The sequence below is a fragment of the Poecile atricapillus genome, chromosome Z (assembly GCF_030490865.1).
Source record: "Poecile atricapillus isolate bPoeAtr1 chromosome Z, bPoeAtr1.hap1, whole genome shotgun sequence".
In the NCBI taxonomy this organism is placed as follows: domain Eukaryota; kingdom Metazoa; phylum Chordata; class Aves; order Passeriformes; family Paridae; genus Poecile; species Poecile atricapillus.
In genome coordinates, this window is record NC_081289.1 from 38,291,265 (window position 1) to 38,307,443 (window position 16,179).

At 38.3% G+C, this 16,179-nt stretch overlaps 1 protein-coding gene across 3 annotated transcripts in view; it reads right to left on the reverse strand.

The window, feature by feature from the left end:
- Positions 1–12,258, reverse strand: part of LOC131573556 (neuron navigator 3-like) — a 250,860-nt gene extending 238,602 nt beyond the window's left edge. For 2 of the 3 annotated variants that reach the window (XM_058827623.1, XM_058827622.1), the window contains exon 1: positions 11,676–11,918. In XM_058827623.1, the coding sequence (XP_058683606.1) occupies positions 11,676–11,918 (243 nt within the window). Of the gene's footprint in view, positions 1–11,675 lie in introns of all 3 variants that reach the window. The other variant, XM_058827624.1, reaches the window with a different exon arrangement.
- Positions 12,259–16,179: the final 3,921 nt, after the last annotated feature.

Sequence of the window (16,179 nt, forward strand, 5' to 3'; positions counted from 1 at the left end):
AAAAAAAAAAAATAAAATAACTACACTTTAACTTTGGTAAATACATAGATAAATGTGAACAGGTATCTGTATATGAGCACAAATACCCATCTCTGGGTATTCACTTATGCCTTCCAAAAGACCAATACTTGGATATGAAGATATGTAATATTTCTCTCTAATTAATTATGACAAAATAACTCATATTGAAATGGTGTTGTGAATCTTCTGTTGCTCCATGCAAAGGCTGCTGAGACCTTTAAAGACAAATATATATCTGAGTGAAAAATATTTTTGAAAATACTGACTTTATTGTCATACAAAATAAAAATTTTAATGGGAAGTGAAGTCCCCTGACTGAAATGTAACTACTATCAGTCTGTCTTTCACTTATATAAGTATTTCAAAATGAAATCTTGCAACTTTGCTAAAATGAATTAGACTATTAATTGTCCAGGAAAAAAGGGATAATATTTTCCATAGATGCAAATATGTCCCTATTTCCCTTGCTTTTAGTAGGTCTGAGTTATCCAGTATCTATGCTGCTGATCTGAATCTCCTGTATAATATTATTTTTCTTTTGCCAAATCACCTGTAAATAATTTTTTGAATGACACCATTCAGTTCCACACAGTGGTACTCAGTATGTTGAGATTTGGATGCTCCCTTTTCTGAATCTTTGCTTAATCAGCTCCCTTAAGTACTCTACATCTCTTTATCATGTCCACAAATAAAGCTGAATAACTCAGAAAAAATCTTGCAGTGACTTGGTGGGGCCCTGGGAAAAAGCCTTGTTTTCATTTCCACTCATTTTTCTTTTATTCCACACTCCCTTGTGCTAATAGCTTATCTTATAAACCAAAACTCTTTAAGGCTGTGACTGACATAGCTGTCACAGATGGGGAGAGTTGCCTTGCTCTCATTAATCAGTAACACAAACACCAACCCATTCCCAACACCCAGCTGGAGAAACCTTATTCTTGCATAAGAGAAGTCTAGATGTGAAAGTTCTGCAAATTAGACTGTGTTAAACCCCCCTACACACATCTGGAGATGGCATCACCTATGAACAGAGTATTTGATTGCCAATCACTACAACAGTTTCTCTGTGGAGCAACTAATCTGTTAGGTTTCATCTAATACTACAGAGCCATACCAGTTTTTTGAGTGATACTGCAACAAGGTAAAGGAAGCAGCAAAGACGTTAGTATTCTCTCCTTACTTTTGTCAGGATCACAAGGTTATAAATGAAAAAAATGCATGTTGTATATAAAATGCCTTCTACTTGCCTCTTCTTATTACAAGCAGGAAAAAGAATGGATGCATTACTAGCCTGACAGGAAGCTGAGAACATCAGTAACAGATTAGGATAAAAAAAAACACAACACATTTTTCTATGATAATTACAAGTAACATCAATAACACTTTAAAAAGTAGCTAATTAGATTATTTCTTCAGTATTAAAAAAAAAAAAATATCAATTAATAGTTAGCCAAGAAACAACTCCACTCTAAAAAATCTATTTCTTATAACCATTTCACATATGAGCTGATTTCAAGGAGATACTTAATAGTAACCAGAAATGAAACTAGATTTTTGAATTCCCATGTGAGTTGCTCAGCCTTACTCCCTCACAGAAGCATTTCAAAAGAAAATCTGAACCTGCAGCTCTCAAGCTTTCAGATTTGTACTGCTCCTTCATGAGAAACAGATTCCTTCAGCTCTTCCTTCCAGCACTATGGCTGGTGAGCTGGCCAGCAATGACGAAAGCAGGCAGACTGCTCAGCTGAGGAAATTTCTAAACTCCTTTTGAACTTTTATTTGTTATTTCACATTCTTATTTAATGCCTATTTATTTCCACTACAGAGACAGCTTACAAAAAAAGAGCCTGAAAAACAAAAACCAAACCAAAACAAAAATACTCCCCCCAAAAAAACACCCAACTTGTTTACTGCATAGATGTGTTGCCAGGAAATCTCATTGTTGTTGTGGTGAGTAAAAATCCTGCACCCTGACTTATGTCTTACTCACCCCTAAATCACGTATGAGCCATGCAGCCTTTCCTGATTAATGAAAGTGGTCAAATATTTTACAACACTTGCTAGGAAGTCATCTTTGTGTGCATGGCAATGCTCATTACTAAGCTGTGGTGGTTTTACTCATGCCCTGTAATTCAAATCCTGATGCACAACAGGAAGTTTTCACTGCCAAATCTTTTGGAGCTTAACACAACATCAACAAGATAGACAGCCAGGTGTTAAAACTGTCATAGAGAGATAATTTGAAATGGAAAACACAAGAGAGAGCTCAACAACTATTTTTGTTCCAATTTGTTTTCAAACTTGCTGCAATTGGAGAGTTTCACCTGAACAAAATATTTTGATCAGCTGCTGAGATATATATTGAAAGATGAAATGCTTTCTGCTGAATTAAGATCAGAAGGACAGAGCAGCAAAGGAGGGTTTACAAGGAATAAATATAACTAAAAGGATAAGTCAGACCAAATGTCATGCTGAAAGTAGGTTAGGACAATACTAATATTATACTTGGTAAAATTCTCTCATGTTTTATGCAGGGTTAGTACATTTAGTGGCTGGCACCTTCTCAGTTTATATATCCAGAAATATTATGATCCAGCTCTAACCACTTCAAAATTATGCTTCCCTTTGATTTGCTTATTTTCAAAGTTCTCTCATCTTGGCTTGCACAGAACACACACAAGAGTCATCAGAAATCTGCACATCTTATGCGAGGGAATGATCCCTTCACATTTACCAGACAAAACACTCTGCATTCCTTTTCTGAATTTTGAAGTTACGCTTTCAGCCAACATCCTCTTGCCAGTAAAAACAAAAAGGAAGGTTTGTGACCTTTAAAACATCATGGGCAAGTGAAGATTCATACAAAATAGTCCACTACGAGGTTTGAAAATAGATATATGCTTCCTCCTCTTCCAGCTTAATCCCCAAACACCCTCACTTGTCAAAAGGCTATTGTTAAGGCATGGGCTTCCTCCAAGACCACATCCTGTGAATCAGGTCAGAGTGAAACACAGAGCTGATTTAAATTAACTACTCTTTGCGTGCCCTGTTTGTAAGTGCAAGAAAAACTGTGTGGCTCAAAAAATAGTCCAGTATACTAGAAAAAAAGGGACAGTGGACCTAGACCAGAATGAACTTTAAGCCAAAAAAATTAGTAGATCTCATTTGTAATTCATGCCATTAGTATTTACTAAATACAAGTTTCTGCTACAAACAAGCTAGGCAGTGTACTCAAAGGCAGAAATTAGGACTCAAAAAAGCCATTTTTCTTCAAAACAGGCCTGCTTCACAATTACTTAGATTTTCCACATCTTATTTAACAAGTCAACAGCCTATCAACAACATTACATGCAGGACCATTGATGAGTGTTATACTGCTTCAAAAAGGGCACAAAATACTCTGTATCTTTAATAAACTGTGCTAGTCTATGCTGGTTGGATATATCAAAATCAAGAGAATATGTCTCCTGGAGTAAAATTCCACCTCAAGCTAAGAGCTGGGCCCACACTTATGCTAGCTATTGACATTAAAATGATGACAAAGCCAAAACTGTCCTTATGAGGGAAACAGGAAAAATAACTTATTATTTGGATGTTTCATTCTTAACTGATCCTTTAGAAAAGACAAAGGATAGGCTTGTGGTTATGATGTGGAGATTGGGACTTGAGATATATATGACTTGAAATTCCTAGTCCTGCCACAAAGGCCCAGCCTGAGTGTGGGAAAATCATCCATTTTCCCTTTAATCTCTCTCTTCCCTCTGCACTATGGGGATTATATTTTTCCCTTTCTCCCACAGTGCATGTAATACAGCTGTGTGTTCTACAGGACTGGAATGACTTTTGCATACATACACACTACCTGCCATAGTAGGACACCAATCTAGTAAAAGTTTCTAGGATCAAGGTATGGTTGAAATAAACAGAAAAATCCACAGAAAGAATATTATTTTCATTTGAGAAGAAATGTTTTTCGGTGCAACTAAACTCCCTAAGCTTAGTGGCACCCCTCACTCTGATGGGTACTTCGGGATGCTCCTGTCTTCCAGGTACCCCTAGAATGCAGCTAGAAGAAATATTCACTACAGTGCTCTTGAAGGGATTTTAAATTAATCATTTTTAAGTTCATAGGGACTCTATATTCCTTGCAATAGAGTAAAGAGCAGAGTCCCCAAGAGTCACTCCAATGTCTCCCAGGCTCTTGAGGCATGAGGACACTCCAATATTGATATGCCAGGGAAATGAGTGTTTCCAAACAAGCCACTAGCTTTCAGTGCTTTTGGGACACTTACCAGGAACTGCAGTATTTCAGTGCAATGCCTCTGGAAACACCCATACTGCACAATGGCACTTTTTCTAAGGAAGTAAATCTGTATCAAAAGAGAGTCCTTATGTATCTGTATCACTGTGGGCCACCGTGCTGTCAGCTCAGGTTCCCAGGGAAGCATGGTTTCATTACCATGCACCTGAAGTCAGCTGAACCAAGGAATGACAAAAGAGAATGAGAAGACCATCAAGGTTGTCACCTATTCCTTTGCACAACAGAGGATCACTGCTAACAATACTATTGTCTGGCAAGCGTACACATTGAGTTTTCCAGTGATGGAGATACTATGTTTTCCAGAGGCAAAGTTTAACTACTGTTACTGCTGGGAAGTTTTACTGAAGCCTAACTAAAACCTCCTGGGGTATAATATAAGCCCATTATTTTTATCTGAAGTTGGAGACCACTTATCTCCACTTGTGGTTATGAAGAATGGATTATCCCAGGGGGCTGCAAGAGTGTTGCACCAAGCAAATGTTGCTGGATTGCTTCACTTCTGCTGCATTCACAGTGCATTATCCTGCAGACAAAGTCCCATTTTTGAGTAAAGGATATTTTATTTAATAGTTGTTTGGTCAGGAAGTCCCCAAGCAGCTTCTTCAGGCACAAATGCAACACAAGAGTAAGTGTGATTGTCTTCTGATGATGTGCAATACCAGCTCACAACGCACCAATTAATATGGAATAAGTTGAGTTATATGTTCTTATTTTGTAAGAGAAATAACATGAAAGCAGTAGAAATTTAGAGAGAGGCCTTGACCTCAGGTTGGTAACATCCTATCCATGATCCCAACTACAAATTATAGACGAGAAACATCATTCAACCTACATTCCAACCATTTGTTCACAAATACAAAAGATTTAAGAGTTTATATTGTCTTACTTTATATTTATCTCAACTCTATGAAAATGTGTTTGATACAGATGATTAGACAATAAACATGTAACAGTGAAATTTAGTCCAAGCTCATACAGAACGAAGCTCTTAAATAAGTTATAATATAGCGTAGACAGATGGTACTGGATACATAAAACACATTAAAGACACTGTTATCTGTTTGATAAAGAAATAATTCAGAGCACTAGACAAGAAGCTGAAATTGCTGACAATCTGAACTCCTGCCAACTGTCCTGGCTTCACTGGGGCTGTGTGAATTTTAAACACACATAGTCCCAGGTGTCCACAGTGCTGACTGAAATTTCTGGCAGCTAGCTCAATGCTTTTGAAACACTGCTGGCTTCCCATCACTAGCGGTCACTAAGGGGAGAAGATAGGCAGTTTCTGGCTGCTTCTGCTGCCCTTTCTGTTGCCTTTGCTGTAGTGCTGTAAATGAAACATTCGGCACAATGAGCAGCCTCATTTCTTGCCAACCCACAAGGCAGATACCTCCAGGGGACTAGTGCTGCGAAAAGGAAGGGTATGACCAAAGGGGAAAGAGACTCATATATTTATGTTGCCTAGAATCAGTGTGTCAAGAAACTCAGTGGAGCTTGGGCCTCAGAGGCCAGAAAAAACCGTATCCAAGAAACTGAAATGTCAAAGAGATGTGGGATTGCAACAGATGCTTTGCTTTGGAGAGATTTGGGGGATGGTGGGAAAGGGTCACATGAAACCTAAGTAAGTGGTGTGAAAGGGTTAGCTGAGGAAAGACAGAGATATGGAAGTCATTTATGGCACACATCTGGTATTCCAATGTGCACAGCACTCCTGTTGACGTGAACAGGAGCTCCACCCCTGTATGGAAAACAAAAATATTTGTCTTGAGATCTGTCTGTATAAAAGAGCCTAGCTGTTCTCCAAGTTTGGTGTCTTGTGATGGGCAGGATTTACCACATCACTGACAAACTACTTAAAACTGATGAGGGAAAAATGAGAGGCTTCCATGTGCATCTTAATGGTCTAGTGCAGAAGGGCTGTCCGAATGACACTGGAAGCCCTCAGAGTAAAACTGAGATGCAATGGTATGATGCCAAATGAAATAGACCTAAAGAGTCACTTTAACAGCTACAGCACATGTTTTTGTCTAATCAGATCAAAGCATTTAGCTTGGTTTTGTGACACTGACATTCATTTTAGATTACTTTAACAACTTTCACTTGGTACAACTAAGTGTTTTGGACCCCATTCTCTGTTGGACACGCTCCCCAAGTAGCACAATCTATTCTGCTCTGTTCTGCTGATTTACTGGGGATTGCTTCCCCAGCTTAATTGTTCAGATTTCTGTGCTCTAGAGAAGTGAATTGCTTCTCTTTACTCAGGTGGACACCTGATATTCTTTGTCATTTCTTCCAGGAGGCCTAGCAGAGGATCAATTTCCTGAGCTCCCCTAAGATCTTCCTGTATAAAGATTGTTTAATGAACTTAGTGGAGCTGGACCCCTGTAAGAGAGGTCACAAACAACTGTCTATTCATCCTCTGGATACCAGTATCTCCATACTACTAGGATCTTACCACGTTCCCACAAAACTGAGGTATCAAGAAAAGTTTTAGGTTTACATATGTGTACTGGATCAGCTGGGGAGGCTGATTAGCACTTTTTGATACTGAACAGTGATATGAAAAATGCTGCAAGAAAGACAGGAAGGCTTGATTAGGGGATACAGAGAAAAATAAGTCATATTCAGTAGCCTGTAAAGATGTCTGCCAACGGGAAGGAAGAAGCAGATAAAGCAGACAGCAGCAGAGAGATAGCATGAACAAAGAGACACTGAAAACAAAAAATACCTCAAAGAAATAAGATAATATGACAGTAAAGGAATTAATTAACTCAGGAAAGAAGGCTAAAATCCAAGAAGAAAGCTTATCATCCAAGTCATACAACCAAAACCCTACAATTAATATATCAGATTAATCTCAGAGAAAATTCACTTTGGATGCATAAATGATGGTGTAGGGCTCTTGGAAGAAGGAAGTCTAATGATCGGAGGAAAACTTTGGGAACATAAAGCAGAGCACTTCAAGGAGTGGCCCCAGGAAGCCAGACCAGAAGACCAATGTGCCTAACAGAGGTTGCTGACTCCCAGCAGCTGCACAGCTTTGTGCTGGAGAGGATTCATGGCAACACACTTGTGACTACACCATCAAATGTGTGAGAGTAGATGAAATCAATCACGCTTTCAGGTGACCTGGAGTAAAACAGTATTGCCATTGGCATTTTGCTACAGGTCAACATTACAGACTCACTGAAAGGAGAGCCTATACTCCAGCCCTCCTACTAAAGCAGGTTCACCAAGAACAGGTTGCACGGGATTGCATCTAGACTGGTTTTGAATGTCTCCAGAGAAGAAGACTCCACTACTTCTCTGCATAGCCTGTTCCAGTGCTCTGTCACCCTCAAAGTAAAGAATTTTTTTCCTGAAATTCAATGGAAATTCCTGTGCTTCAGTTTGTGCCCTTTGATCCTTGCCCTGTTTCTAGACACAACTGAACAGTCTGGCCCTAGCCTCTCAACACCCATCCTTAAAATAATAAAGTGCAGAGTTATGATTTAGTGACCAAATAAGCTGGTTTTGCAAATAAATTCTTTCTTCATTCTTATAGTTTTAAGTCATTGTTTGATTTACCTTTCTACAGTATCAATGGATTTTTTTCACTTCGTTACTGTTTAATGGCTCATTCTACAACAAGAACAGTATCAAAAAGCAACCTACCATGATCTGATGATTAATTTTGAAAGCAGTATAAAATTGGTGGTAAAGAAATTCAAACAATACTATACCCACAGTTAGAAAAATACTACAAAATGTATATGGTTTTGTATAAAAACACTCTATTGTCCAGCTGAACAGCAAAACTCCATCTGCTTCAAAGACAGCCAGCATTTCACCTCATGAATCCAGCAGCTGAATTCTGTTCCTGTGTACATATATAGGAATAAACTTTTGTCTATATGATACTCAGGGAAAAAGAATGTGCTCTGTATACTTGTGTTCAAATATTTTGTATGACTATTCACATCATAAAGTGTTCATGCAGTCAGCCTAAACATCAGTGGGTTTTAGCAAGAAAGCAGATGAACCTGTTGTATGAGACCTAGGTACCAAAGCACAAATTATGAAAATCTTGAGCAAAAAGTGCATTTGAATAAACTGTACACAGAATAATTTAAATCATTAGCAACTTATTATTTGGTTTCATAAGCTTAACTAAGTTCTATACAATTAAGGAAAAAGGTAAACATAATCACTTCCAACTTTTTCTACCACAGTTTTTATGACAATATCATTTTTTTTTAAACCTCAAACTTCATAATATCCATAAACAAGAAAACAACCAAGACTGCAAGTGCAACAAAATCGTGGGAGATGAGAGAAACAGCAAGGGAAAAGAGAACTGATGTTTGCTGCTGTATTCCCAACCAGCCTTGGCCTTGTGAGAAAGCCAACACAAATGACAGAAACAATCAGGTTTGGTGAGAGTGAAGTTCATAGAGGAAACAGCTGGGCGGCAATGACCTACTGTATTGACATGCATAACCCAAATTTATTTTAGAATTCTTAGCACTTAATAGATAGCAACAGGATATGTCACAGTGACTACACATGTCAATCTAAGTGCCTTGCAGACAGGATGAGAAAACTTGTGACCCACAGTGCAGCAAATGTAAAACACCAAATCAAGCAATGCAAAAGGCACTGCTTTCAGCTGACAAGAGCCAAAGTTAACTAGATGATGAATTCATATGTTCCATTGTCTTTTGCAGATAGAGACCTGTATTTTTTCCCTCAAAAATCAGTGCTGCCTTATATGCAATGATATATGTAACATAAGCATACAAGAAATATGTTCTTCAGATTTTACTCTGACTTGGAAACTCAGGCTAGTTATTCACTACATTTTGGTTGAAAAACCTTTTATCTGACCATTTTTATAGTTACACAGCCCCAAGGTACATCACTGCAACAGTCACACAGAGATATCACAGGGATTAGTGTGTTTGCTAACAAAAGATCTATTTGGATCAGCACTCACAAATGGTCAAGCTTTGGGAGGATGTAACCTATACTGGTACAGAACTTCTATCTGCTCAGCAAACCTGAAGAGACATTAACTCTAACATCTCCATCAGATGTGTGTTTAAATAACCTACACATACTTCTGAGCTACCCAGGTGGCAGGGATCTCCATCACTGATGGAGAAATCAGCATTAATACTTTTAGGCTGATCCTTTGAAGCTTTCTAGTAACAAAAGCATTAAAATAATGTCATCTTCATAAATACCCATCCACTTTTACAGTCCAAACCCCTTTGGCAAAAAGATTTCATTAAACTTGCTTAAATGGTGAATAAAAGAGCATGTTTAAAAAAATGTGCCAGGAAGAAAATCAAGTAAAGGGCTGCCACTAAGCTTTACTGGGAATGTTGAACTTATAAGGGGGTAATACAGAAAGGCTTCAGAAATCAGTAAATTTTTGAATGTTCAGCACTTCTATAAATCCAGGTGGCTGTGGGAAGATTTCAGACCATCATGTGCACAGCCTGGTCTTACTCTTTTCATCTTTTAAAACTGCTCAGCAGCCTCCATGGAGAACATATATTGAGAAGGATGTCATGGCTGGTAGGTTTTTTTGGGAAGTTGGTTTGCTTTTTGTTTTTTAAAAAAAAACAGTCTCTGAGATGACAGGTATTTTCAAACCAATGAAATGGCAAATTGGTATCACAGTTTGTGTCCATCCAGGCTGTTACCTCATTCAGTAGAGGTTCAGAGTTCAGGACCAGATGCCCTTGGAAGGCTATGACTTCCAGTTGGTCTCACACTAATTACTAATAGCTCCCAAGTGATTTAAATTTTGAAGGCAAGCTGCTTTATATTATTCTCCACACTTTTATAAGTAAACAAGAAACACTTCTCAGCAGCCAATGTAACCTTTTGCTTTTTTTCATGGAAAATAGTATTTGCAAATCTAATTTACTTTTCATGGAATATCCATTAAGGAACACCATTAAAAACAAAGAAAGAATATTTTCTATTAAAAATAGGTAAAGAAGAAGGAATAGCATTATGTTAAAAACTTATTATCTTCAAACATATTATCTTCATACTCATGTTATAGAAATGGGCTGATCATCACCTGTGGTACTCAAGAGATGAACAGTTTACAGTATAGGATGTCTGACACCACTAATGCATCATCTCTGGGAGACAGGGAGATGTGACCAGTTTGTGAAAACTCCAAGGGAAAAGTTAAGTGGCATGACCAAAATCTCATGTGTAAATATGTGGCAAGGTTTAAAAAGGAAACCAAAGTTCAGAATCCTAGCTCTATGCTTTAACCACAAAAACCAACTTTCTTCACTAAAACAGAGTTAACCCAGTAGTTAAAAACAAAGAAAAAACAAGTATATATATTATGTGTATCTTGCCACCGTAACAACTCTAATGACATCTAAGTGTTCTGAAACTAAGATACAATTAAAAATATATGTTCAGTTCCAGGGTGGTAATCAGTTCAACAAACCAAGAGTACTAGAAAAGCAAGAGGAAGTAGCCTCACAGCTTGCTGAACTGTGCAAACCACACATGCAGCTGTAACGTAGTGACTGAAAGATCTACAGAAATATATGCTGCTGACAAGAAGGGACTCAATACTCATGTACAAAGCATGAAAAATGTTCTCAACTACAGCAGAAAGCCTAGCTGAAAATCAAGCAGAAGTTTTGCTAAAAGTTAATTAGGATTCAAAAATAATCCCCTTACAAAAGAAAAAATCCCTAAGCAGTCTGAAAAATATTGTGACATCCTGCTTCAGACAATCCTTTTATTTTCAAATCATAATGAACTGGGGCTAGATAGGGGCTAGGAAGCAGCTATTTTACAGAAGAGAAAAGCACAAGTACTTTTCACTGAGAAGCTGTTTTTCTGGTTGAGCAGTTCTGCAGCAAGAATAGCCAGATCATTTGAAAATTGAAAAGAAAATCAATTGCATGTTTTTATTTTAAAAGAGCCTCCCTGTGGGAATAGGTGTGGGCGTGAGATCTCTTTTGAAATTTCATAATATAACATAAAGCTGCCAAGATTTTTTTTTTAAATACTCTGTTTACTGGGTGCCAGAATGATTTTTCTCTCCTTATGATTCTACTGATCCTTATCGAAATTCATCTGTGAAGTGAATAACACTAACATTTAAAAAAAGAATATTTATTCAGACAGCAGCACTGAGCAAAACAAATTTTCAAGGCTGCTATGGGAGTTCAGTGATGACAGCAAAACTCTATTTTCTCATTTACCCCCAAGTTCTGCATGCAGAAAGTTTGTATCAAACTTTTTTTCAAAGCAAATCAACATCTTTTTTAAGAATTGAGTTGCACAGGTAAAGTTTACAACTAACCTTGCTATCTTCGATCTCCTGGGTTTTTCCTTGAAGCATTTTCCTCTCTCCAAAATCACAGGTTGACTTTAACGTAAGCTGACAAGAAAGCATCGAGCTCTCTGCCCCAGTAAGCTCCAAAGACTTTGGTGAGTACTTCTGTGAGCCGGCGGGGCCAAGGTTGGGTATCGGGAGGGCAGTGTGGACAGGCTTTGACCCTACGGCTGGCTGTCTCAGCTTGGAGGCAACCCCAAGCACAGGCATGGCTTCTATAAAAGTATCTTCTTTCTGCCAAAGAAAATGCTCCTGACCTCAGTCTGGTAGACTCCAGCTTCAGCAATTTCAGAACAAATGCTTTAAACAAAAGTAGCAGTCATCTTTTCAAAAAGTCTTAAAACAATAATGTTATGAGTTTCACAAGGCAGCAGAATTTTTCCTTCATGTCTCCCCTTCTCCCTCGCAGCCACTCACACACACTGCTCAGTGAGTCAGTGGCTCTGTAAGACTAAACGCTCCTTTGGGGCGTGAACTTTTCTTGAAGGTAACTGCCACAGAGCTGCCTGTCTGGGATTAAAGAACTCATAAATTCGCTTTCTCTTCTTCCTACAGCATTCCAGGTCTGTGCATTACGTGAATGAAGGATGGGAGAAAAGGAGAGAGAGAAGAGAGGAAACCTCCCCGTACTCCAACTGTCAAAACAGCTCAGAGACCACAACACTGGAAGCAGAGACCTCTTCCTGACTACATAAATAACCAGCCCACATCTTAAAAAAAAAAAAAACACAACTCTTTTTTTCTGCTTAAAAAAAAAAAAAAGGGACCTGAGTAGTGGCCAAAGCAAACAGCTGTTGGACGAGTTTTCATCCCGGAAATAATCTCAGCAATGAAGCTGTTTGTCTGATTCCTGGCTATTTTTCACTGCTGACAACCATGAGCTACGGTGTTTCATTCTCTGTTCTCCCGTGAAATCAAGCTAAAATCATGCAAGAGTGTGGCTAGAAACAGACTCTGAATCACACTGTGGGTAACGTCTGTCTGTGCTATGAAAAATCCATACAAAAACACAGAGCAGGATTTAGGAGAATCACGAGCATTGTTAGAAGATTTAGTCAATACAGCTTTCAGAGCTCTTTTTTTTTTTTTTCTTTCTTGGTGGTGGTGTTAACGTCATCTATTCAGTGTTAACACTTCCCTTTCTAAAAACATTGAAAGCTTCGTGAAGTCCATGTCTAACTCATCATTTCTGCTTGTTGCTCAGAGTAATATTCTTTCTGGCAACCTCAAATCCTTGCACATAGAAATACAAGACAGGCAGGCAGAGCAGGCTCCAAAATGAGTCATGATGGACAGTCTAAATTGTTGAGCAGCATAAACACCTAGAACAACTGTAAATTCCTTTGAGATCCTGTAGCAGGGGAATCCCTTTTAAACTGACATGAGGAAAAAACCTGTGCAGAAACATCACACCATTCAACTCCTATGGGATTCTATCACCCAGCATTATAGACATGGGGATTTTTGTTACATCTTCCAAAACAAAACATAAGATGACTTGACTTATTCTGCCTCAATATACTACACAGTATTAACTACACCTTCCTTGAACAGTATGTACTATTACCTCCACAGATAAAAGCACAAGACAAAATAAGAGCCCTCTGTACTTTTATCTTCTCAAAACAAGGATGGCAAAAGTTAAAAAATAAAAAAAAAAAATTGAAAAGAAAGCAAATGAGAAGCTGACAAAAAATCTTAAATCATGCATTAAAATTATTTTACAGAATAAATCTGTGATACTTGCAGTATTGTCCTCTATCATTAATTTACAAAGATCACACTGACACAGTAGATAAATTCAACTCTCTGTATTGACTTACAAACTATCCCATTCTTGTTTGTGATTTGTAGGAGTGAATTTGACCTGTTTTAGTAATCTCCTGAGTTTAGAAGAGAGAATACAGAGAATCAGCAAACACATTCCAGCATCCTCTGCCTTTTGGTGCCACCATTAACAATAGATGCAATGGGTTTTGTGCAAGAATGCACAGAGGTAGCTGCTCTGCATTTTAGACAAGCTCAGCCCACAGGGTCCATCAATTTGCTCCAAGGATTGGAATATTCTTGTTCACTGTGATATTTCAGATCTTCTGCATAGCAAAGGGGAAGAAAGCTCCTTGTGTAGTCTGTATTTGTTCCCCAGCATTATAAAGTACTGAGGCTGTGTAAGGAATTTCGATTTCTCAGGCACAACTGTTAATGGTTAACACTTCAGAAAATGCACATATGCAAAGACTGAAGTGGACCACAGGAAAAGAGGGATTTATCTCTTGCAAGGTTTGAGAAGATGAAAAATCCTCATGAGAACTGTTACCCAATGATCAAGACAAAGAATAAAATACAGCCACGAGACAGATACTTTCTTAAAAAGAACTTGGCCAAAAAAATGTAATTGAACCTTATTACTTCCCGGGGTTATAATTTTACAAAGTAATGCACTTTAGTAATCTTGCTGATCTTCTTTTGAATATGAATGATGAGGTCATGATACCCACAGTCTCTTTTGCAACCCATTTTCCCAGCACAGGAACCCTGAAAGTAATAACTAAGCAAACTTACTAGGAGAGAGTCATCTGTAATACATAACCAACAGGATTTGGAAACAATGATGTGAGGCTGGTGTTACTGCTACTCTTTCAAAAATAATTCTTCATTATATGTTGACTTTAAAGCTTGTACCACGTCAGGGCCATCAACTTCAGAACGCCATAAACCTAGAATTTGTACAATGATAAATAACAGAAGTGCTTCCAGTCTATTGAAGATGCAAAGAAGAGCATGCAAGATTCTTTGCAGAAATAATGAAAAATAATGGAGGAAAACAATTATACTCTGTAAATAAGAATGCAGCTACAAGCCTAGTCTTCCTTTTCTTGTTTTCTCTAATTCTAAGCAGAAGATAAATAAACAAACATCTGCTACTCTTAGAAATCACTTAGCTACAGTTTTTGTTTGAAAGGCCCTTGTGTACCTCATTATGAATGTGGGTTTTATGAAGTCCACCTTGGGGGAAATAATATTTAACAACTAAGCTTCAGTACTGTTTTCCATACCAATAGGTACGTACAGGATAAAGCATCTGTGGACAACATACACAAACTGTCACCAAATGCAGGTGCTGGTGAGATGATCCTGCAGGCAGAAGGTGTCTGAAGATTCAGTAAGGGGAGGAATTGTGGGGAAGAGGAAAAGTTGGAAGCTGCAAAGGAGGGCACATTGTCAGCCATCAGGCTGACCATGTGAATTTGGTGGGATTTTCCTCAGTATCTCTGGAGTGGGAAGCTAAGTGACTGTCAAGCAGAGCAGACAGGGAGAACCCAAAGTCAAAATGAAGATGATTTAGATATATGTGAATAATGTCCAAACAGGAAAAAAAGGCTTTATCTATGAGAAAATAGGGGTGGAGAAGGTGTAAACTGTGGCTATAACCTGGACTTACATGAAATCAAACACAACACTAGACTGTCTAGCACGAGGGGGAGAAGTATTACAGTCAGGATAGAGAAAGCAGTGAGTAAAAAGATATGACTGACAGAAATAAGGAGCATATATATTCTCTTGGTTACATGAAACTGATATATCTAGAAAGGGACTTCAGAGAAACAGGTCAGGCTAAGCATTGTTCAGAGAGGAGTTGTAGGTATATAATTTGTCCTCTTAGACTTTAGACATCCTCCAGCCAAGCAGGTAGGGAACATCATCTGGATTCAGGATTCAGGAGGATGAACAAAGATCATGACTGAAGTCCTGAGACAAGGGAAATGATGTGCGGGAAAGGTTGGAGAGTTGTGAGGAAGCTAGAAGAAAACTGAGATGTGGGAAAAATAGAGGGTAACATTTCAAGTGGGATGGTAGATAAGAAGATAAAAGTGTAAAGAGGAACCAAAAAATGGGAAAACAGCAAAGATCAAAACAAAACGTTTAGTAGTTTTATCAGCGGTAGGGGCAGCTCCAGTGATATGTCAAAGGTACAGCCATTGCTTTAGCTGATAAAATAGTGGCAATCTGGCTGTAAAGCATGGCTGTGAAAGTGTCACACACCCAACATTTTTACAGAAATTATAGATTATATTAATGATCTGTACCTCAAAGTAAGACAGCATGTATGTATTCAGTATAATAGTCCCCACATCCTAAAAAAAAGCTGTAATATTTATTTCAAATAGCAGAAGCAAACACTCCTGAAGCCTACATCACTTCATAAAAAAGGTATCAGTCACTTGTAATGTTATGGTGAATTTTTGTTCTAAGGACTGAACACACACTGTACTGTTCACAGCACAACACCCCAGCATATATTTCCTTTCCTTCATTGAGTCTGATACCAGTACAAGTCCCATGAAGGTTGCTCCCCTTCTGCACCCCCAGCCCTCAGACAAACTGTTCGTATGAACTGAGCAGACAGCTGGCAGTGTCTCCCAGAGCACAGGAAATATCAAGAGATGGGACACCTGCCTCAAAAGTGGAG